Below are 23,434 nucleotides of genomic sequence, written 5' to 3'. Positions count from 1 at the left end.
GTGAGTGGGTCACCTCTTCATCTCTCAAAGAGGTGACCCACTCCAGCATCTACAAGACTCAACTCAGCACTTGCCTGTATGAGTGCAGCTGCAACAACACCAGGGAAGCTAAGCACCATCCAGGACAAAGCAGTCTGCTTAATCGGCATCACTGTCACTAAGCTCAGTATCCACCCAATCTACCATTGGCACACTGGCACAGTATGCACTGTAGTAACGTACTAAACTTACTTCCACAACATCTTCCAGCCTGTAACCTCTACCACCAAGAAGGACGAGAACAGCAACAGCATGGGAACCCCATCGCCTTAATGTTCCCCTTCGCACACCATCCTGACTTGAACATAAAGCACTGGTCCATCAATGTTGTTGGGTCAAAATCCTGGAATTCCATGCCTAACATCATTGTGGGAACACCATCAGCACAAGGACTGCACCAGTTCAAGGAGAAGGCTCACCATCAGAGGAAACATAGGAATATAGGAACAGGAGTAGGCCATTCAGCCCCTCGTGCCTGCTCCGCCATTTGATAAGATCATGGCTGATCTGTGATCTAACTCCATATACCTGCCTTTGGCCCATATCCCTTAATACCTTTGGTTGCCAAAAAGCTATCTATCTCACATTTAAATTTAGCAATTGAGCTAGTATCAATTGCCATTTGCGGAAGAGAGTTCCAAACTTCTACAACCCTTTGTGTGTAGAAATGTTTTCTAATCTCGCTCCTGAAAGGTCTGGCTCTAATTTTTAGACTATGCCCCCTACTCCTAGAATCCCCAACCAGCGGAAATAGTTTCTCTCTATCCACCCTATCCGTTCCCCTTTAATATCTTATAAACTTCGATCAGATCACCCCTTAACCTTCTAAACTCCAGAGAATACAACCCCAATTTGTGTAATCTCTCTTTGTAACCTACGCTGCACTCCCTCCAAGGCCAATATGTCCTTCCGAAGGTGCGGTGCCCAGAACTGCTCACAGTACTCCAGGTGCGGTCTAACCAGGGTTTTGTATAGCTGCAGCATAACTTCTGCCCCCTTGTACTCTAGTCCTCTAGATATAAAGGCCAGCATTCCATTGGCCTTCTTGATTATTTTCTGCACCTGTTCATGACACTTCAATGATTTATGTACCTGAACCCCTAAGTCCCTTTGGACATCCACAGTTTTTAACTTTTTCCCATTTAGAAAGTACCCTGTTCTATCCTTTTTTGATCCAAAGTGGATGACCTCACATTTGTCTACATTGAATTCCATTTGCCACAATTTTGCCCATTCACCTAATCTATCAATATCGCTTTGTAATTTTATGTTTTCATCCACACTGCTTACAATGCCACCAATCTTTGTGTCATCGGCAAACTTAGATATGAGACTTTCTATGCCTTCATCTAAGTCGTTAATAAATATTGTGAATAATTGAGGCCCCAAGACAGATCCCTGCGGGACTCCACTAGTCACATCCTGCCAATGTGAATACTTACCCATTATCCCTACTCTCTGTCGCCTTTCGCTCAGCCAATTTCCTAACCAAGTCCGTACTTTTCCCTCGATTCCATGGGCTTCTATCTTAGCTAACAGTCTCTTATGTGGGACCTTATCAAATGCCTTCCGGAAGTCCTTATAAATAACATCCATTGACATTCCCCTGTCCACTACTTCAGTCACCTCTTCAAAAAATTCAATCAGGTTTGTCAGGCACGACCTACCTTTCACAAATCCATGCTGGCTCTCCCTGATTAACTGAAAATTCTCGAGGTGTTCAGTCACCCTATCCTTAATTATAGACACCAGCAATTTCCCCACAACAGATGTCAGGCTAATTGGTCTATAATTCCCTGGTTTCCCCCTCTCTCCTTTCTTAAAAAGCGGAGTGACATGTGCAATTTCCAATCTAGAGGGACAGTTCCTGAATCTAGAGAACTTTGAAAGATTATAGTTAGGGCATCTGCAATCTGCTCACCAACTTCCTTTAAAACTCTGGGATGGAAACCATCTGGTCCTGGGGATTTGTCACTCTTTTAGTGTTGTTATTTTCTTCATTACTGTTGCTTTACTTATGTTAATTTTATCGAGTCCCTGTCCCCGACTCAATATTAGTTTTCTTGGGATTTCCAGCATGCTATCCTCTTTTTCTACTGTACATCAACTTCTCTGGACATTAGAGATGGGCAAATGAATGTGGCCTTACCCATTGCCCATAACCTAAGAACAAATAACAAAAAAAAATGAACATCTCAGTTGTTTTTAATTGCATTATTCTGCATTTTGCTCCATGCAATAGTTAACTGGATCCTCTGCTAATTTTGTACCTTTTAGGATTTTTTTCTAAAAATACTTTCCTTTAATATTTTTAGTTGCTGCTGGCATTTAATCACACTGTAGAAAGTGGAGAAAATGAGCATTTTTTTGGTGCTGCATAATTTGAATAATGAAAAGGAGTTATTAAGGGCCAACAGGAGTAGGTGCAACAACACCTATGATGTTTTGGCTGTAGTTGGAGACTGTTTATAGACCCTTACACACATACCTGGTGATGTCCAAGGAAACCTGTCTTTGCAACATCTGCTTCACAAAACAGGCTATTGCAAAGTTGTGCCATCTGCTACAGGATGTCATACAGACAACATCTGGAAGAGGTACTACTCTTCCTGTAGAGGTAAAGATTACCACAGAATGAAGCTTTCGTTCTACTGGATCTTTCCAAGGCATTCCTTGAGAGATTTGCCATGTCAGAAAGTCTGCAGTGCACACATGCATCAAGCAAGTGAAAATACTAAAATATTAAGGAAAGGAGACATAAGCTGGACGGAACACAGAGCTTTCACCACCTGGCAGGGTTCCTTCAAGTGCAAGGTGTCACCTGCCACCTGTGGACATCAGGGCTCCTCATCTGTGGCCTGCATGAACAGTAAGGGTTTGTGTTCAATTAATGTTCAGCTGGTATCTGACTACAGAAACATCATCATGCACATCAATGGCTGTTATCCAGGAAAGTAGCCTTCATTCTGTGATAATCCAAGTGCTTGCATTTATGGAAGGAAAAGAAACATGGGTGAATGGCTCTTAGAAGGCCAGGGTTACACTCTGCATCCATGACTGCTGACCCTACCAGGAAACCCCCCCTCAAAGCAGAGGACTACCTCAGCCAGGAGGCCTGAGCATCTGTTTGCTGTTCCACATTCTGCCATCTCCAATGCAAGAAAAAAGGGTCATCCAGATTGGGTACAATGAGAGTGTGTGCAAAAGAAAAAAGACTTGAAATAGTACCTCTCAGAGGGTGTCACAATTCCCAAATTAGTTTTGTGCCATGTTTCATGGGTCCCACAAGAAATGTATACAAAAGTGAGGATCACATTTTCCTTTGTCTTCTTCATTTGCAGCTAAGTTTTATGGGTCTGGGTGACTGCATTGACCTCCCCCAACTAATCTTGCACCTTGATTTTACTAGAGGGTGGCTTTCAGCCCCAAATAAAGCCACCATTCTTTCGTGAATCTCCTGCTGCATGACCTCCAACTCGTCAGCATCAAAGAGAACAGTATTGCCCATATGCCTCCATTATGCCATTGCAAACAATTAGTCGACGTAACTGGTACTACCACAACTTGTTCTTTAATAGTAAGCTGCAGTCGATTTTAAGAATTGTTGCCTTGCTGGATTGTATACTCCCCAGCCATGTTCTATAGGCCAAGCTGTCGGAGCAAGCTTTTCCTGTAGCCTATTCAAATTAGAAGGAGGAACTCCAATCACAAAATTGGTGCCGCCTACGCTGTAGGCCAGCTCAAACCCATTTTTGCCATTCTCACAAAATCTGGGCTTATTTGCGAATGCTTTTGTAGGCATGTGAAGGATAGGATGGAATATACACAGAACGTTATGGTTACTGGAACTGTCTGCTGCTTATACCTTGAGATGTGGACTATGAGTATTTCTTTAATTTGTGAATTGATGCTGACTGCTAACAGGATACTGGTATAGGCTGTTTATGGGACTTGTGAATTCTTGCAGGACGGTTTGGGGATAGTTAATGGTCTGGCCTTAGGTTGGTTGGATAGATCACTTTCAACCAAACTGAAACAAAACAAATAGAACAAGACAAAATATCAACTCCCTTATTCTTAGATTAAAGAAATTTTCAGTAGCCCAATAAGCCATAGTGAAAAGTACATCTTATTGACTTAGTCTTGGACATCTTAGTCCAAAGGTTATACTAATTTAAGTCATATGTATGTATGATATCTCCACAGGTTTACTTTTGAAAATACATTGTTTTAAACTTTGTATTAAAGAGGAGAGTGATGCTATGGGCATGTATAATAAATGGGTACATATCTGTAGAGTACCGCCCTGCTGGCAAATCTTCTTAAAATCTATAGTTTCAGTTAACCTGTGTTTGCAGGACTAATTTGTGAAACCCTGCAAACATTCATTTGCAGCTGCCGTATGTAGAGCTGACATGGTGGGATAATGTCTGGTAGCATCCACTTCACAGGAGTGGGGATCAATGCTTACTGGTCTCATTACAGGTCAATCTCCTCAGTTAATTTTCCTACCTTTTTCTTTGTTTTCAATCGAAGATTTGCCATGAATGTGTTATAAGAACCTCAACTACTGCCAAAATGTTATCATTTTTAAAACAAGGTTCAAGCTCACCTATTTTTGTTTTCCACAGGCTAAGTGCCCCTGTTATTCCTCTATGTTGTCCATCGGAAATAACCTGCGCAGCTGATAAATTCTTCAAGATTGAACCATCGGAACAAGTCAATGGCTGTTTTATTGCTGTATTAACTCGAGAGGTGGGTTCCATATTGAAAGTTAGATTTTTGCAAATGTTACACATTTTTGAATTTATCTGATTTGCAGTTCCAAATCAAATAATCAGTCCACTAGTTAAACATTGACAGCAACAGGAACTGTTAGAGTGTTTGAATTTTAATGAAGCAGATGTGTTTTTCATCAAAGATGCTGTACTAATCACTACATAGCACAGAATTTTGAAATTGAGGATTTAGCAAGATATTTCTATCTTCTGGATGAAATTGCATAATACTAAACAGCAGAAATATATTTTACAGCAACTTTTTTTTTAACATGGATTATAGTATGATAGGGAACCACTTTTATTCGGTGTATCAGGAGATCTCTCAGTGGCTTATTGGTTAAATACTCTGCCAGGTGTGATAATGAGTCATGCATGTCATGAAGAACCCAGGTTTGATCCCTTCATTTTTGCTTATCTGATCTTAGTCAGAGCAGCTTCTCTGGGGTAGGAAAAGGGAAAAATGAACCAGGGTTACATAGGTATAGGAGTAGGCCATTTAGCCCTTGTTTCTGACATTTTATTCGATCCTGATTAATCTGTACCTCAACTCCATTTACTCGTCCTTACTCCATTACCCTTGATACCTTGTCAGTCTTGACAATATCAATTGTCCCAGCATCCAAGTTCCAGATTTCCACCTCCCTTTGTGTGAAAAAGTAATTCCTGATTTCACTCCTAAATTGTCCAACTCTAATTTTAAGATTATGCCCCCTGATTCTGGATTCCTGCTCCAGAGGAAAGAGTTTCTTTGTATTTATGCTATAGAATCCCTTTTATCATTTTAAACACTTCGATTAGATCACCTCTCAACCTTCTAAATTCAAGGGAATACAAACCAAGTTTATGCAACCTGTCCTCAATTTAAATCTTTAATTTAAGCCCCAGTATCATTCTGGTGAATCTGTGCTATACCCCCGCCAAGGCCAATATATCTTTTCTGAGGTTCGGTGCCCAAAACTGAACACAGTACTCCAGATGAGGTCTGACCGAGGCTCTGCACAACTGAAACATAACTTCCTCACTTTTTTATTCCAACCCCCTAATGGATTTCTATTCCTCATTACTATTCAATGATCCCGATTGGAAAATGTGTGTGGAAATCATTTGAGGACAGAATAGTGCTCAACTGTGATGCCCCCAAGTTGAATAGCCTTCCAACATACCCTGTCAAGGTTCGTACATGAAGAATGATTGCATGGGTGAAAATGCTGGAGGGTGGCTGACTCCTTTGGAACTTCACTGCAGAATGAATTATCACCTTCAGAAGAGGGGAAAACAGAGGAAAAGTTATTCTGCTTAATCATTAAACTGGACTATTTTCTCCCTCATTTTAATCAGATACTGAGGGTGCAAATATCTTCACTTTTTTCTCCCACCAAAACAGTTAAAAGTTCTAATGAAATTGAGAAGTTAATTCTGTCCAAGCAAGATTCATTTTCAGCAATCCTTTTATGTTTCATTCTGGTCATGAGGAAATTCAATTAGACAATTTTGTGTAAAATAAAGTGGATTTATAGTATGCTACAAAGTTGTAGTTCAGATAGGTGATTCAGATGTTATAATACACCATGCAATTGATATGATTCATCAGATTATGGTATAGCAGGAAACCCACTGCAATATAATAATTTAAACTGTATTTTGGACTTAGTTATTTTCATTGAGTAGTTAGAGTGCTGTAATGTCCACCATTGCCTGAAACTGTTTGCCATGGCAGTCCTATAATTCAAGTCTTTCGGTGCTCCTAGCAGTTACCAGAGTCAATTTCATGAGACAACCATCCTTTTGACGGTTGTCTGCATCTGTATCCTGTTGTTAAGAAGAAGACAGAATAGTTGTTATACTTTGTGGCACACAGTAATTATGACTGCAGCGATCAAGTGCGTCCCACCTTGTGATGAAGAAGGATAGGATTCATGTGAAGATGTGATACGAGACGTTGCATTGCTGAAGGAAGGTCTTACTTGTAAAGTATGGCTTGCTTGTGATGTTTTCAGCTTGTCCTGCAAGAAAGAATGTTAGTGGTAGCCCAGTGATATGTTTTGAGGATATGCTTGTCATCGGCGATTAGAGTGGATATTGTGCGAAAGTGGCAGAGATGTGTGAGGGAAGTAATAATGAGAGGAGTAGCAGGTATGGAATGCGTGAGTAGTAGCAGAAGGAGGTGGAGTGAAGTATGGTGCAGTGATCGTAAGAGAGTGAAGGGAAGCAGGGAGGGAAGGTTTGTAAGTAATGGGACTACAGGTGGTTCAGGCCTGAAGAGAGCGTAATGCTGATATGAGTTAGGAGTCCTACCTTAGCAACCCTGGTGAGGTCATTGAACTTGCAGCATTGCAACCATGTCCTGGGTGCAGTGCTCCTGGCATTGACTTCTGTCACCTCTTGCCACTGCTGCCTGGCCACTTGTCTGGAGACTTTTTGACCCCTCCCTTGTGGGAACAGCATCGTACTCCTCCAGTGGATTACATCCACCAGAATCCCCAGTACAGCACCTGAGAATCTGGGGACCCCCACCACAGCTGTGTCAAGCATGTCTGAATTGTCCATGGCAGATTCCAGTGTTCAGTAGCCAAAGTGCCCCTCCCCTGTAAGAGGGGCATGCTACCATTAACTAGCATCAGGGACACGCATTTTCAGGCCTCCAATTAGATGAGCTGCCATGAACAGTGCAAGTAGGGTTGGCAGCCCACTTGTTCAATATTAATGAGCCACTAGGACCAATTTCTCTATTTAACGGCAGCCACATGTTCAGGTGTGAGCTGCGTGCACAGGATTGATTTGGCGCCTGAAAAAGGACGCAGACCAAATTCTACCCTGTAATGTGAATTTAGTCATGTGACATGCATTGAATGACATCATCACATCAACCATTTTGAAATGTTTAACTTTTCATAGTTCTTCATAGGAAAAAGATAATCCTTTTTTTTAATTACATGGAGTGTACAGCACAGAAACAGGCCTTTCGGCCCAACAGGTCTATGCTGGTGTTTATGCTTCACATGAACCTCCTCTCACCCCTCTTCATCTAACTCTATCAGCATATCCTTCTATTCCTTTCTCCCTCTTATGCATATCTACCTTAAATGCATCTATGTTATTTGCCTCAACCACCCCTTGTGGTAGTGTGTTCCACATTTTTACCACTCTTTGGGTAAAGAAGTTTCTCCTGAATTCCCTACTGGATTTATTAGTGACTATCATAGTTATAACCTCTCATTTTTTTTATTCCCCCATTGATTGAACATTTGTTATTGTCCACTTCGATTAATGTTGATACATTATATAAAAAAACTACTTTGAAATTGGTTTTGGAAAGTTCAGTTATAACGCGAAAACATTAACATTTTCTTTCAAGAAACTGATCAGGTGAGTGCTTTTCTTGTACCATCCTGCCCAATCAGAAAATCTAGGTGGTCAAGAATTTCAAAAGCTTCACCATTTGTCCGAAAGCCATGAGTGTTTGTGTTATATGAAATACAAATTTAGTTTATTTGCACAACTGAAGCAATCACACCTGAGGCCAGAAATTAGAATGGACCACACCGAAGGTTTTTACTTCCACCTTTCATTACACTACAACTTGTGAGAATGGAATCTGAAACCTGGAATATGAACCAAAGTATACTCACATAGATTTTTTCTCCAATTCTCACTAGTAGGGTTCTTGAAACAAGTTTCTTAGTGTACCAGATTATCGGCCTGTGATGCCTGGTGAGAAGTGAGGCAAATGGCCTCATTTATGGTGCTTTTTTAAGTTGATGCAAGTATTTTCTATCTGGTGTGAGACCACAAATCTGATACCTACCATACTCTACAGCTATGCCATTCCTGCTAGCTCAGTACAGTCTAAGGCGAGCCATAAGGACTGAGTTTCTGAGTGCATGCTCCCAGCATGGAGCCATGCCTGCCAGGAGCTCATCTTGGGAAACTGTGGGCACATTCACCACAATTTTCTGTCCATTAACTTTGGTATTGGACAAGTCCAAATGCAGAGTATGTAGTCGCTTATTGGCATTTTCTTGCAGTCTCAACAAATATTTGCTTAACAACAACAGCTTACAATGATTTAGTACCTTTTAATGTAGAAAAATGCCCCAAAGTGCCTCACAGAGGCACAATCACAAAATGGATGCCAAGCCAAAGAACGAGCAATTACGAGGAGTGGCCAAAAGCATGATCAAAGAGGTGAGTTTTTGAGAAGCATCTTAAAGGATGAGAGGGAGGTGGAAAGGCACAGAGGTTTTGGGAGGGAATTTCAGCATATGGTGCCACCAGAGATGTGGCAAAGAGAAGAAGTGATGCCCAGGAGGCCAGAATGAGAGGAATGGAGAGTTCGAGGGAGGGGCTGTAGGGCTGGAGAAGGTTATAGAGAAAGGGCGAGTCGAGGTCATGAAGGGATTTAAACACATGGATAAGAAAGATAAATTCTTGATGTTGGGGGTCCGGAAGCCAATGTAGGTGAGCGAGGACAGAGGTGATGGGTGAGCGAGTATTGATGTGGGATAGGGAACGGGCAACAGAGTTTTTGATGAGCTGAAGTTTATGGATAGAGGAGCCTGGGAGGTCAGCAAGGAGAGTATTGGAATCGTCGAATCTGGAGATGACAAAGACGTGGATGACGGTTTTGGTAGCAAATGGGCTGAGGCAGGCGATGTTACGGAGGTGGAAGTAGGCAGTCTTTGTGATGGATAGGATATGGGGTTGGAAGTTCAACTCGGGGTCACATAGGATGCTGAGTTTGCAAATAGTCTGCTTCAACCTAAGACAATGGCCGAGGAGGGGGATGGAATTGGTAGCAAGGGTACGGAATTTGCGGTGAGCACCAAAGATGATGGTTTTGTTCTTCCCAATATTTAGCTTGAGGAAATTACAGCTCATCCAAGACTGAATGTTGGACACTCCATCTGATAACAGAGTTGGTGGACAGGTCGAGAGAGTTGTTCGAGAGACAGGACTGGGTGTTGTCACAATACATGTGGAACCTGACCCATGTTTTCGGATGATGTTGCCAAGGGGCAGCAGGTAGATGAGGAAGTGGAAGGGGCACAGATAGATCCCGGTGGGACTCCGAGGTAATGATGTGGGACAGGAAGAGAAGCCATTGTTGTTGGAGATACTCTGGCTACAATTGGATAGGTAAGGGTGGAACCAAGCGAAGGCAGTCCCACTGATCTGGGCAACGGAGGAGAGGTGTTGTAGGAGGATGGTGTGGTTGAATGTGCTGAAGGCTGCACAGAAGTCAAGGAAGACGTCAAAGCAACAATGCATTACCAAAGCAGTAGAAAATGTACCTCATTCGTATTAAACAAATAAGTTTAAAAATAATAGAATTCTAACTCATTTAATAATGAAAGGTAAATATTTTTGAGAATATTCAGCTACCACATACAAATGAATAAGTTGAAACACCACTGGGAGGCACTGCTAGATTTTATGCTCATTGACTGTGAACGAGCGATAAATCTAGCTTGTCATCCCGTTAAGAGTTTGGTACTGTAATTATCCAAGGGAGACTCCATATTGGTTGTGTAATGACTTTATTGATATGGAATAAGTAAATAAATAAATACAATAACTTTAGAAATAGTACAGAGGAATAAGCAAAACAGTATTATCCACTCCTCTCGGTGGAGTCATATCCCCTGCCTCTTCTTGATGTTCTTCCTTCTGCCTTTTACAACGAGTTCCATCTTTCAACCATTTTATATCCTGTCTTCCTTCCTGCCATGTTGTTTGTTCATGTGTGGTCCAGGTTCTAGCTTAATGTTGTATCACCCAAAACTTATTAACCCCATGTTTGAATTCTACCATTACCACCCTGCTTGCTTTAAGCTAATCTATTTATATAAAAATATAATTCTACCATTACCACCCTACTTCTTTACGGTGTCGCACAATAGCCTTTTCTATCAGCCGCTGCTGCATCTAATGCTTCATTCATTTGAAAATAGTAACAGCAGAAAAATCAATTTGGTGCACTGAGCCAAGAAATACACATTTAAAAAAAGTTCCGAGGGTTCCAGGTCAGAGAGCATAAAGGAAAGGATGAAGAAGGGACCTTGTCAATGCAGAAAACAAACTGCAATCAAACATGGGGGAAATCAATGCCATAAATAGGTAATTTTTTTTATTCGTTCATAGAATGTGGGCGTCACTGGCGAGGCCGGCATTTATTGCCCATCCCTAATTGCCCTTGAGAAGGTGGTGGTGAGCCGCCTTCTTGAACCGCTGCAGTCCGTGTGGTGAAGATTCTCCCACAGTGCTATTAGGAAGGGAGTTCCAGGATTTTGACCCAGCGACGATGAAGGAACGGTGATATATTTCCAAGTCGGGGTGGTGTGTGACTTGGAGGGGAACGTGCAGGTGGTGTTGTTTCCATGTGCCTGTTGCTCTTGTCCTTCTAGGCGGTAGCGGGCGCAGGTTTGGGAGGTGCTGTTGAATAAGCCTTGGCGAGTTGCTGCAGTGCATCCTGTGGATGGTACACACTGCAGCCACAGTGCGCCGGTGGTGAAGGGAGTGAATGTTTAGGGTAGTGGATGGGGTGCCAATCAAGCGGGCTGCTTTATCTTGGATGGTGTCGAGCTTCTTGAGTGTTGTTGGAGCTGCACTCATCCAGGCAAGTGGGGAGTATTCCATCACACTCCTGACTTGTGCCTTGTAGATGGTGGAAAGGCTTTGGGGAGTCAGGAGGTGAGTCACTCGCCGCAGAATACCCAGCCTCTGACCTGCTCTTGTAACCACAGTATTTATATGGCTGGTCCAGTTTAGTTTCTGGTCAATGGTGACCCCCAGGATGTTGATGGTGGGGGATTCGGCGATGGTAATGCCATTGAATGTCAAGGGGAGGTGGTTAGACACTCTCTTGTTGGAGATGGTCATTGCCTGGCACTTGTCTGGCGCAAATGTTACTTGCCACTTATGAGCCCAAGCCTGGATGTTGTCCAGGTCCTGCTGCATGCGGGCTCGGACTGCTTCATTATTTGAGGGGTTGCTAATGGAACTGAACACTGTGCAATCATCAGCGAACATCCCCATTTCTGACCTTATGAAGGAGGGAAGGTCATTGATGAAGCAGCTGAAGATGGTTGGGCCTAGGACACTGCCCTGAGGAACTCCTGCAGCAATGCCCTGGGGCTGAGATGATTGGCCTCAAACAACCACTATCATCTTCCTTTGTGCTAGGTATGACTCCAGCCACTGGAGAGTTTTCCCCTGATTCCCATTGACTTCAATTTTACTAGGGCTCCTTGGTGCCACACTCGGTCAAATGCTGCCTTGATATCAAGGGCAGTCACTCTCACCTCACCTCTGGAGTTCAGCTCTGTTGTCCATGTTTGGACCAAGGCTGTAATGAGGTCTGGAGCCGAGTGGTTCTGGTGGAACCCAAACTGAGCATGGGTGAGCAGGTTATTGGTGAGTAAGTGCCACTTGATGGAAGGTGTCGTCGACAGTGCTATCACTTTGCTGATGATTGAGAGTAGACTGATGGGGCAGTAATTGGCCGGATTGGATTTGTCCTGCTTTTTGTGGACAGGACATACCTGGGCAATTTTCCACATTGTCGGGTAGATGCCAGTGTTGTCGCTGTACTGGAACAGCTTGGCTAGAGGCACAGCTAGTTCTGGAGCACAAGTCTTTAGCACTACAGCCGGGATGTTGTCGGGGACCATAGCCTTTGCTGTATCCAGCGCACTCAGCTGTTTCTTGATATCACGTGGAGTGAATCGAATTGGCTGAAGACTGGCTTCTGTGATGGTGGGGATATCGGGAGGAGGCCGAGATGGATCATCCACTCGGCACTTCTGGCTGAAGATGGTTGCAAACGCTTCAGCCTTGTCTTTTGCACTGACGTGCTGGACTCTGCCATCATTGAGGATGGGGATGTTTGCAGAGCCTCCTCCTCCCATTAGTTGTTTAATTGTCCACCACCATTCACGACTGGATGTGGCAGGACTGCAGAGCTTTGATCTGATCCGTTGGTTGTGGAATCGCTTTGCTCTGTCTATAGCATGTTGCTTCCGCTGTTTAGCATGCATATAGTCCTGTGTTGTAGCTTCACCAGGTTGGCACCTCATTTTTCGGTACGTCTAGTGCTGCTCCTAATCTTTTAAGAAGTGGGGTGGGGGATGGGAACTAAGAAACCTTTCTGCTACCATCAGGTTGAACACTGTCACTGTATCATATTCCAATCACACAACAACAACTTGCATTATTAAGGCACCTTTAATGTAGTAAAAATGTCACAGTGCACTTCACAGGAGCATTATCAGACAAAATTTGACATTGAGCCACGTAAAGACATCAGGACAGGTGACTAAAAGCTTGGTCAAAGAGGTAGGTCTTTAAGGAGCGACTTAAAGGAGGAGAAAGCAGTGGAGGCGGAGAGGGTTAGGGAGGCAATTCCAGAGCTTAGGGCCCAGAAAGCTGAAGGCATGGACGCCAGTGGTGGAGCGATTAAAATCGAGGGTGCGCAAGAGGCCAGAATTGGAGGACCCGCAGAGATCGCGGAGGTTTGTCAGGCTGGAGGAGGTTACAGAGAATGGGTGGGGGGGGGGGGGGGCGGTGGCGGTGGTGGTGGTGGTGAAGCCATGGAAGGATTTGAGCACGAGGATGAGAATTTTAAAATTGAGGCGTTGCCGGACCTGGAGCCAATGTAGGTCAGCGAGCACAGGGGTCATGGGTGAACGGGACTTGGAAAGGGTTAGGATAATAAAAGAAAAAGTACGTAAGTATCTGTGTACTTGCTAATGAGCATGTAGGGCACTGAGTTATCTTCCTCACAGATTGAACAGGTCTCTCTCTTGCTCCTTGCACCAGAAAAAGTTTACAAGTACACTTTATCAGCTCTTTGTTTGTCCTCAAAACAGTTGTGGACTCTCCTACAGTCTTAGAACATGTTAAAAGGAGTTTCTTTCATGTTCTTGCCAAGTCGTTCAAATTTTATTTGTAATACATGTTTACAGCGTTCTGCCGTTTTTTCCGGTCTTATCCTGATTGGCAACCACTGTGGCCCACTTCAGTTGAGCTGGCGCTGGTCAACCACGCTTATGGCCAATATACAATAGGTCCTATTGGATTTGAATGCAATCATTTTAAGTGCTGCGGGTCTCCCACCATAACTCCGCTGGGAGCCCAACAGAATCCCCAGGCAGAATCAGTAGAACCCTTGCAGAACTTCAGTGTTCTTGTGTCTTGGCTAGCTGGCCTTTGATTCAAAGTGAGACTGTCAGTCAAATACAAACTCAACCAATTCTGAAGTCTGTATACATTTGAAAATTGTGGGTCAGACTATCTCAAGCCTGTCACAATGAAGACCACAACAACATACCTTGAAACATTGCATTGAATAGACCAAGCACTTTGACAGTTAAAATCCCTCTGTACAATAACTGAGTTTTAAAATGACAGCTAGCAAAACAATATTAGACAAAAACACATAATTTTTTGTTACAATGGTACCAAACCAAACAGGACCATTTCATAGGACTTTGATGCTGATCGATCCTAAGGCAGCCTTTACATAGAAATACATAGAAGTTATATTATAAGCCATTCAGCCTAACCAACCCATGTTAGCGTTTACCCTCCACATGAGCAAATAATCCCAAATACGTTTATCTATCCTGTTCCCATAATCCCTTTATCCCCTTTTTCTTCATCCACCTATCTAATTTAATCTGGAATGTTGACCAAGTTTCTGCCTCAACCACTAAACCCACTTTTGTATTTTTGTGGCTTCAATAAAATTGGTGAGGCTATGTAGAAGCGTAAATATTCTTTTATGGCCTCGTAATACAGGTGCAGGGAATAATCCCTGCACCTGAATGGTGAAGCCTGAGGTGCCCCGATATTGGGTCACGGGTCTCATTTCCATTGAGCTGGCAAGCTGTGGAGAGCAGCAGGCAGCTCGCCTGCGACGTGCAACAGCTTCTCTCAGGTAAGTAAAGAAGGGGGGTGACCGGGAAGAGTGGTGTTCGGGTCGGGGGGTTGTGGTGGCTGGTGGGGGGAGGTAGCGGCGATTGTTGTTAATCCGGGGGAGTGTGTGTTGGCATCCATCGGGGTGGAGTGCGGCGATCGGGAGGTGGGTGTATCGGTGTATGGCAGTGGTCCGCGTTCTTTCAGTGTGGGGTCTGGAGAAGCACTCCTGCTCCACCCGGCTCCACATTCAGGTAAGCATATTTTTTAAAATTACCTTGTTGTTAGTAGCTTATTAGGCGGTTCCTTCAAGCACCTATTAGGCCGTGTGTAGGCCTGTTTTTAAAAATTTATTCATGGAAAGTGGCGTCGCTGGCGAGGCCAGCATTTATTGCCCATCCCTAATTGCCCTTGAGAAGGTGGTGATGAGCCGCCGCCTTGAACCGCTGCAGTCCGTGTGGTGACGGTTCTCCGACAATGCTGTTAGGAAGGGAGTTCCAGGATTTTGACTCAGCGATGATGAAGGAACGGCGATATATTTCCAAGTCAGGATGGTGTGTTGTTCCGATGTGCCTGCTGCCCTTGTCCTTCTAGGTGGTAGAGGTAGCGGGTTTGGGAGGTGCTGTCGAAGAAGCCTTGGCAAGTTGCTGCAGTGCATCCTGTGGATGGTACACACTGCAGCCACAGTGCGCTGGTGGTGGAGGGAGTGAATGTTTAGGGTGGTGGATGGGTGCCAATCAAGTGGGCTGCTTTGTCCTGGATGGTGTCGAGCTTCTTGAGTGTTGTTGGAGCTGTACTCATCCAGGCAAGTGGAGAGTATTCCATCACACTCCTGACTTGTGCCTTGTAGATGGTGGAAAGGCTTTGGGGAGTCAGGAGGTGAGTCACTCGCCACAGAATACCCAGCCTCTGACCTACTCTTGAAGCCACAGTATTTATATGGCTGGTCCAGTTAAGTTTCTAGTCAATGGTGACCCCCAGGATGTTGATGGTGGGGGATTCGGCGATGGTAATGCCGTTGAATGTCAAGGGGAGGTGGTCATTGCCTGGCACTTGTCTGACGCGAATGTTACTTGCCACTCATGAGCCCATGCCTGATTGTTGTCCAGGTCTTGCTGCATGCAGGCACGGACAGCTTCATTATCTGAGGGGTTTTCCTGAGCGCAGCTGGCGCTGGCCGCCTTGGGGCAAAGCAATCTTGCAGCGCGGGCCTCAAACAGACGTTAGTCCCTTTGCATACGCAAATAAGGGGCCTAATGCCAGATGTGGGCACTGCACGATGATTTTTTGGCATTTACCAACATGCCGGGTGGCGCACTTCCATCTCATAATGAGTGTGCACTTCCTGTCCGCCATATTAGAAACTTGGGAGGCCGTTTAGCGCCTGAAAAATGGACTTGGCACGGCCGAATTTCTAGGCCACTATCTTTTGAGGAGGAAGAAGAAAATGGCAAGGAGCAGGACAACCAGACAGTGTGAAAGATTCCACTTCAGGACTGAGATCACGGCAGTGGGAACAGGGCATAGTCCTTATTCAGTGCCTATCTCATTTGATGTCTAGAATGCAAGCATTCCTTCTCAGTTGAAAAGCACCACAGCTATATCCTTGGATAAGCATGGATGTTTAATTGAGCTAGTAGATATTTCTTCTCGTCCAAATTTTCCAGGGTCCCAATTGCTACCCATATTGTAACATAAATAATTTGCCGAAGTTTGTTCCTAACAGCCTCTGATATCCAAGATTGATAGGTTCTAACATGTTTTGCAGGCGATGCAAAGTTCTCTTCACTTAGTCAATTATTGTGTCTCCTGATATCTTCCAATAGAGTAAGTCCCCAGTTCAGGAAAAAGTTTCAGCCCATTCTGAGAAGCAATCAAAATTAATGAATGAATGGGGGAAGTGATCTTCATTCACTGATTGCTTCAAATGTGCATGGTCTGTTACCAGCTACTCAGTAAAGTTCATGCACAGATAGTACCTAGATTTATTTGACATCAGATCCTTACTGTAGCTAGGAACTCTTAACATATTGTGGACAGTATTAGCCAGATAGCTAAGCAATTGGAATGTATTGGATACAGGTGTCAGGGTAGTTGTCCTGTACTTCCTGTACAGTTTTTCAAATATCATACTTCCTGCTGAACTTGCAGATGAAATCTAATGGTGCTCCTCTTTTCAAATAATATCTTATTGTATACCAGGTGGAAGTGCCTTTGGACAGCTTCAGAAAGTTTTTTTAAACAAAAGTCTGCAAGCCATTCCAAGAGACTTCCTAAAAGAGCTGACTCTACAGATACAGCATCTGATCATGCCTTCTCAATTCAGAAATAATCCCTTTCGGAGAAGGAAAGGATTCACCGCAGTGAAGATGAAGCCAAAAAACACAAAGATTGCCGTTCCTTCCTCCATTTTTCACCATCCACTAACCCCCAGTCACTGCATCCGTCAATATAGGAAGACGCTCAGTGGGGTATCAAATTGTGCAAGAAATTTGAGTGATGGAGACTGAAAGAGGATTATACAATAAATTTTTTTGGATTCCACTCCAAAATTTAGGAGAGTCACTTCCTCTGAGCAGTCTGATGCTATTCAAACAGCTGAACCTAGGCATGTGCAGACGTGGCATTGTTCAAACAATGTGAGCTGAAGAAGTGGATCAGGATTTAGATTTATATGAACGGTATTTTGTAATGCCTAAATGGTTCAGGAACCATACTTGCATATTAATGACTCAAAAAAATTGTCACAACCAGTGTTTTATGTGAACATAATGGGGCACTGTAAAGTTACTATAATCACTCCAGAATATTGGTGGCACACCACAAATGATAATTCAACACCGCCTTTTAGAATTCATTTACACTGCAAGTCTGTTTTCTACAGTCTTTATAACAACATAACAATCATAACCTTTCTCTTCATGGCCTTCAACATTAATTCCAAAATGACATATTAAATATAAGGATATACAATGTCTTTAATCAAATGACAGGTTAGTAAACTTTTAGGAAAAGTTCAGCCCCTCCATAGTGATGATAAATGATCTGCCCTCTGGTTCAGTGGTCTGATATAATTGAGATGATTAAAATCTAAGACAAAAGCATGTGGGTACTCTAGTCTCTTGAGGGAAGCACATCCTTATTGATTATTTTGAACAGTCTGACAGTTCCACCTGCCAATTTGAAGTACTCTACTTGTTTTTATGTTTTGTTTCCATTATATGTCTTCTTTCTACTCAAATCATTCAAACTTGTGTCTCTTTTGTGTATCTTTCTTCCATTTCATGTCTTTCTACAGCATAAATCCTACTAACATTGGATGAACAGTGTTCAAATTTAGATACCTTGAGCTACTATAAGTTAAAACCCACTTTAGACAATCTGATCAGTCATAGTTAAAATTCTCTTCATAATTTTTTTCAAAATACAACTAAACTACATAACCATATCCTAACAACTGTAACCATCTATTTAGATATAAATCATGTAATACATAATGAGTGGGTCGCGTTCAAAACGGCTATGCTTTGTCGATGGGAAAATCAGTGTTAAAAGTGCTAATGTTTGGATGCAGTACCTGTTTTGTTTGTAGATGGTGCTGTGATAGAGGTTTCCGATATAATTTGTATCCTGCTTTTGAATTAACATTACGTAACAGCCTAACTTCATAATTGACTTATATATCCTCTTTCCCCCTCTCCCCTCCCCTCCTCTCCTCTTATTCCCTCCCCACTCCTTTCTACCAGTCTGCCCTCATTTCTCTTTCCCTCTGCCTCTTCTGTCCTCCACTCCTCTCCGCCTGTTCCCTTCCCCTTTATTCTTCCCTTCACCTCCCTTTCCTTTTCCCTCCCTATTTTCTTTTCCATTCCCCCATCCCTCCTCCTCCTCTCTCCTCCTCCCTCTTCTCTTATTCTTCCTCTTCCCCTCTCCCTCTTGCCCTCACCTCTCTTTTTCCTTTCCCCGTTTCTTTCCTCTTCCTCCCTCTCCTTCTCCCTCCTTCCCTTTACCACCCCTCCTTCGCCCCTCCCTCCCTCTTCCTTGTCCCCCTCTTCCACTCCCCTTCCCTTCTTCCCCACCTTGGTTTTTGAATATGCCCCCATGCCCTCTAGCACTGCTTGACCTGAATACTGCACTTGGTCTTGACTCATAGAATTACATAGAATGTACAGCACAGAAACAGGCCATTTGGCCCAGCAGCTGTATGCTGGTGTTTATGCTTCACACGAGCCTCTTCCCACCCTATTTCATCTAACCCTATCAGCATATCCTTCTATTCCTTTCTCCCTCATGTGTTTATCTAGCTTCCTCTTATGCTAATCGCCTCAACAACTCCTTGTGGTAGCGAGTTCCACATTCTAACCACTCTCTGGGTAAAGAAGTTTCTCCTGAATTCCCTATTGGATTTATTAGTGACTATCTTATATTTATGGCCCCTAGTCCTGGTCTCCCCCGCAAGTGGAAGCATCTTCTCTACGTCTACATTATATGGACCACCATAGAAGATTGACCAATAATATATAATATGGTTTTGAGACCATCTATCACATTACAGTGTCAAAATATTTAAAAATAAAAGAGAAAGAAAGATAGTCATTTCATGCTGGTTTCTCCTGATCTGGAGCTGGAAATTTACAAGTACCCTTCACTCTGCAAAAGTCCCTCACCAACAACAGTTAATCTGTAATTGACCTCTGGATGTTTACAGCAATGAGACTTTGTGGCCTTAAACAAGAAGCCAGTTAAGCATTGATCCAATTGAGAAGCAGAATAATTAATTGTGCATTACATGGTAGAACACTCACTAATTTTAAAAGTGTATTATGTAATTCTATATGAGTAATGCCACAGAAAATCAGCTAGTATCTATATAAATTCCTCAGTCATACAACTTTTATGTGTGAGAACGTTGGCAGAATTGGGTACTAATACTAATTATCCATAGGTCTGACATCCCACAGTATTTGCCAAAGTGACAGTGGGAGTGCCAGAGTTGCAGAATTTAGAGCCTTATGTCTCAAGGATTTGAATGCACATTGTTCACTAAGATTTTAATTTTACCACCTCCTGTGCTTTTTTAATACGGCTTTAATGTCTTGGGCAATAGTACAACATCATTTGAAGAAACTATTCCTATAATTTCTATATTGAGATTGGGAAACCACATGAAATTCTTCAGGTTTAACGTTGGCAGAATCCAGTAAAAGTTCAAAGTTTTGCCATTTAGCTTATATTATTAGGCTACAGTGTTTGTTGTTGGGCACTCTTTCTGAAGTGGCAGAGACTATACACTTGTATCTAAATGGCTAGTTGGCAGAGGCATGCTCCAACAAACTAGTGGGTCCTGGCATTGCTGGAACGTCCTAATTGTATCTACACAAAACCTATTATTCAAAGGAATCCTTTTCCAAACAGGAAAGAATTACTCCTGTCTTCCACCTATCAAAGTTGCTATATTCCAAATGGAACTCCTGCGTTCCAGGCATTAGCTCATCTGGGGACAGAAGCATGAGGCTGTTGTGCTCTTAATGTGGTGGCATGCTCACGACGATGAGCAAGCCTTATTAAAGCGTCCGGTTTCATGCAAACATATTTAGAAGAGCACTAAGCACCATAATATGCTTTTTCCCTTCAGTGCCCATTTGAAATAGAAGCAAGAGAAGCTCTCCCAATGCAGGGCTAAAAATTGCAAAAGCTTAGGGGGTAATTTTAACCTAAGCTGCTCGGTTGGAAACTGACACGATCAGATTGGCTGCCGGTTTTACTTGACTTCAATGGAAAGTAAAACGGGCAGTGGATCAGATCTGTCCCTGTGGTGCAATTTGCCTGCAGGTGTGCCATGTTAATTTCCCACCAGGCAGGTTAGGTTAAAATTACCTCCATTGTTTCTTTATAATTTTTTCAATGTTTATAATATTTTTATTGCACTGTTGTTATTAGTAAAGATTTTCCCATAAATTTGATATTTAAATTTTTCATATTTATTTCAGAAAAATTTTGGGGAGCATTTTTTTTAACCCCTTATGGTAAATTTGTTTTTAAAGTTATTCAAATACGGTATTTTGTGGTTTAGGTTGTGCAAGATGAAGAAAGGTTGCCAGAGATCAACTAGCCCATATATGCAAATCTTGGCACACTTACCCTGTCAATGACTGAGGATATGTGCCTCAACTTACTGTGGGCCAGTTGGGTGTCAGTTGCAGAGCTTTGCCATCCGCAGCAAGCACACCTGCAGGCAAATTGCAACACAGGGACAGAAATTCCCTCAATTGCTTTGCTTGTAATTCGCTGCTAGTTAACACTGCACTATCGGCCAATAAGTTGCACCCAAATCAAACAGGTGCCTGATGCATCAGTCTGCATGGTCTTCACTTTTATCTGCTCTCCCATTGGATGGCATGATGCAGCTGCCCATCGTCACTACACTGCTGCAGTTCCCAAAGTGCAAGAAATCACTGGTGCCTGCCGTATGTCCGTCTTGTGTGTTAATAAGTGACCACGTTTGTGTTACAGTAGTTTGATGCGTTATGCCCCTGGAAGATAAGCATAGTAAGGCTTTCTATTGTAAGTTGCCTTGTGAAATATGAGCATGCATAAGATGCAATGAAACAGCCGTTAGGTTGTTTGAGGGTTTGGGATGGACAAATGGTGCATGTGGGATAAGTTGAAAGGCAGCATTTTGTGGCATGGTATCTTGAATCCTCAACCTGGTACATGGCACTATTGATGAACTTATCTTACCTGGTTCCTACAGAATGTTATCTTTTCCTGTATCTTCTCCCAGGTCCTGTAGACACTATACACAGTGTTAAAGCAGTTCATCATCATCTTCCAGCTTATTGTTCAAAATCATTAGGAGAAAATTAACAATTTAACCACTTTTCATCTAATTTTTTTTAAAAATTTGTTTGAATACATTTTGCTTTAAAACCAAATATTTAAATAAAATTTGCCTTGGTCGGAAGCGCAAAATGGGCAATAGCAAATCAGCAACCCGTTTTACACTGCACCCAATTTTCTTTTCCATTCCATTTTACCTTTAACTGAAATGACCCTAATCAAAGTCACAAATGAAATCCTATGTGACTGTGACCATGGTGCACTATCCCTCTTCTTCCTTCTCAACTTGTCTGCAGCCTTTGACACGTTGACCATACCCTCCTCCTCCAACACCTCTCCTCCATTATCCAGTTGAGTGGGACTGCCCTCGCCTGGTTCCACTCTTATCTATCCAGTCGTAGCCAGAGAATCTCCTGCAATGGCTTCTTTTCCTGCCCCTGCACCGTTACCTCTGGAGTCCCCCATGGATCTTTCCTTGGCCCCCTCCTATTTCTCATCTACAAGCTGCTTCTTAGTGATATAATCTGAAAACACGTCAGGTTCCACATGTACGCTGATGATACCCAGCTCTACCTCGCTACCACCTTTCTTGACCTCTCCACTGCCACTGCGTTATCTTTGGTCCCAGCCACAAACTCCGTTCCCTAGCCACCGATTCCCTATCCCCGGCCACTGTCTGAGACTGAACCAAATTGCTCGCAGCCTCAGCTTCCTATTTGACCCTGTGCTGAGCTTCTGACCCCATATTCTCGATCACCAAGATCGCCTACTTCCATCTCCGTAATATTGCCCATCGCCACCCTACCTCAGCTCATCTGCTGTTATAACCTTCATCCACGCTTTTGTTACCTCTAGACTTGACTATTCCAATGCACTCCTGGCTGGCCTCCCATCATCCACCCTCCATAAACTTGGGCTCATCCAAAACTCTGCTTCCTGTATCCGAACGCACACCAAGTCTCATTCACCTATCACCCTGTGGTCACAGACATACATTGGCTCCCGGTCCAGCAATGACTCGATTTTAAAATTCTCATGCTCGTGTGCAAATCCCTCCATGGCCTCGCCCCTCCATATCTCTATAACCTCCTCCATCCCTACAACCCTCTGAGATCTCTCCGTTCCCCCAACTCTGGCCACTTGTGCATCCATGATCTCGTTGAATGGCAGAACAGGCTCGAGGGGCTAAGTGGCCTACTCCTGTTCCTATCTTCCTATGTTCCCTACTTCCTTTGTCCCACTATTGGCGACTGTGCCTTCAGCCATCTAGGCCCTAAGCTCTGGAATTCTCTCCCTAAAACTGTCCCCCCCCCCACCTCCAACTCTCTCTTCTCCTTTAAGACATTCCTTAAAACCTACCAAGCTTTTGGTCACCAGTCCTAATGACTTGTTTTTTTGGCTTGGTGTCAATTTACATCTGATTACGCTCCTGTGAAATGCCTTGGGACGTTTTACTACATTAAAGGTACAATATAAATGCACGTCGTTGTTGTTGCTGCTGCTCCTGATCCTGCTGCTGCTGCTGCTGCTGCTCCTTTGATTTTTGCAGCATCCTACATAATGCCAGCATGCTACTGGCATAGAACTAATGTAAATTAGTTAACCTTGCTGCATTGTACCATGAGATCAGCTGTTTGTTCTGCAGGCACGACCAGCACCTGATGCTGTACAGCCAGAATGGCATTATCAGCCCCTGCGCCTCAGTGCCATGCAGAAATGGCCGGGTGCTAGTCCAGTCAGCACAATACCTTGCAATGGCACAGACTGAGGCAGAGAACAGCCGTTTCAGAGGCAGAGTTGCATAAGTGGACCTCCATCAGAGGCAATCAACATGATTTTCAACAAATTAACTTCGCAGATAG

The 23,434-nt window shown here is 43.3% G+C and overlaps 1 protein-coding gene across 1 annotated transcript in view; it reads left to right on the top strand.

Annotated features, from left to right (window-relative positions):
* LOC137334425 (putative methyltransferase NSUN7) overlaps nt 1-23,434 on the top strand; it is a 153,552-nt gene that overhangs the window by 127,295 nt on the left and 2,823 nt on the right. The window contains 1 exon segment of the mRNA XM_067999150.1: nt 4,671-4,794. Coding sequence (XP_067855251.1) covers nt 4,671-4,794 — 124 coding nt within the window.

Source organism: Heptranchias perlo, chromosome 1 (assembly GCF_035084215.1).
Source record: "Heptranchias perlo isolate sHepPer1 chromosome 1, sHepPer1.hap1, whole genome shotgun sequence".
Lineage (NCBI taxonomy): Eukaryota > Metazoa > Chordata > Chondrichthyes > Hexanchiformes > Hexanchidae > Heptranchias > Heptranchias perlo.
Note: the sequence above shows the minus strand (reverse complement) of the source record. Positions and strands in the feature narration are given on the sequence as shown.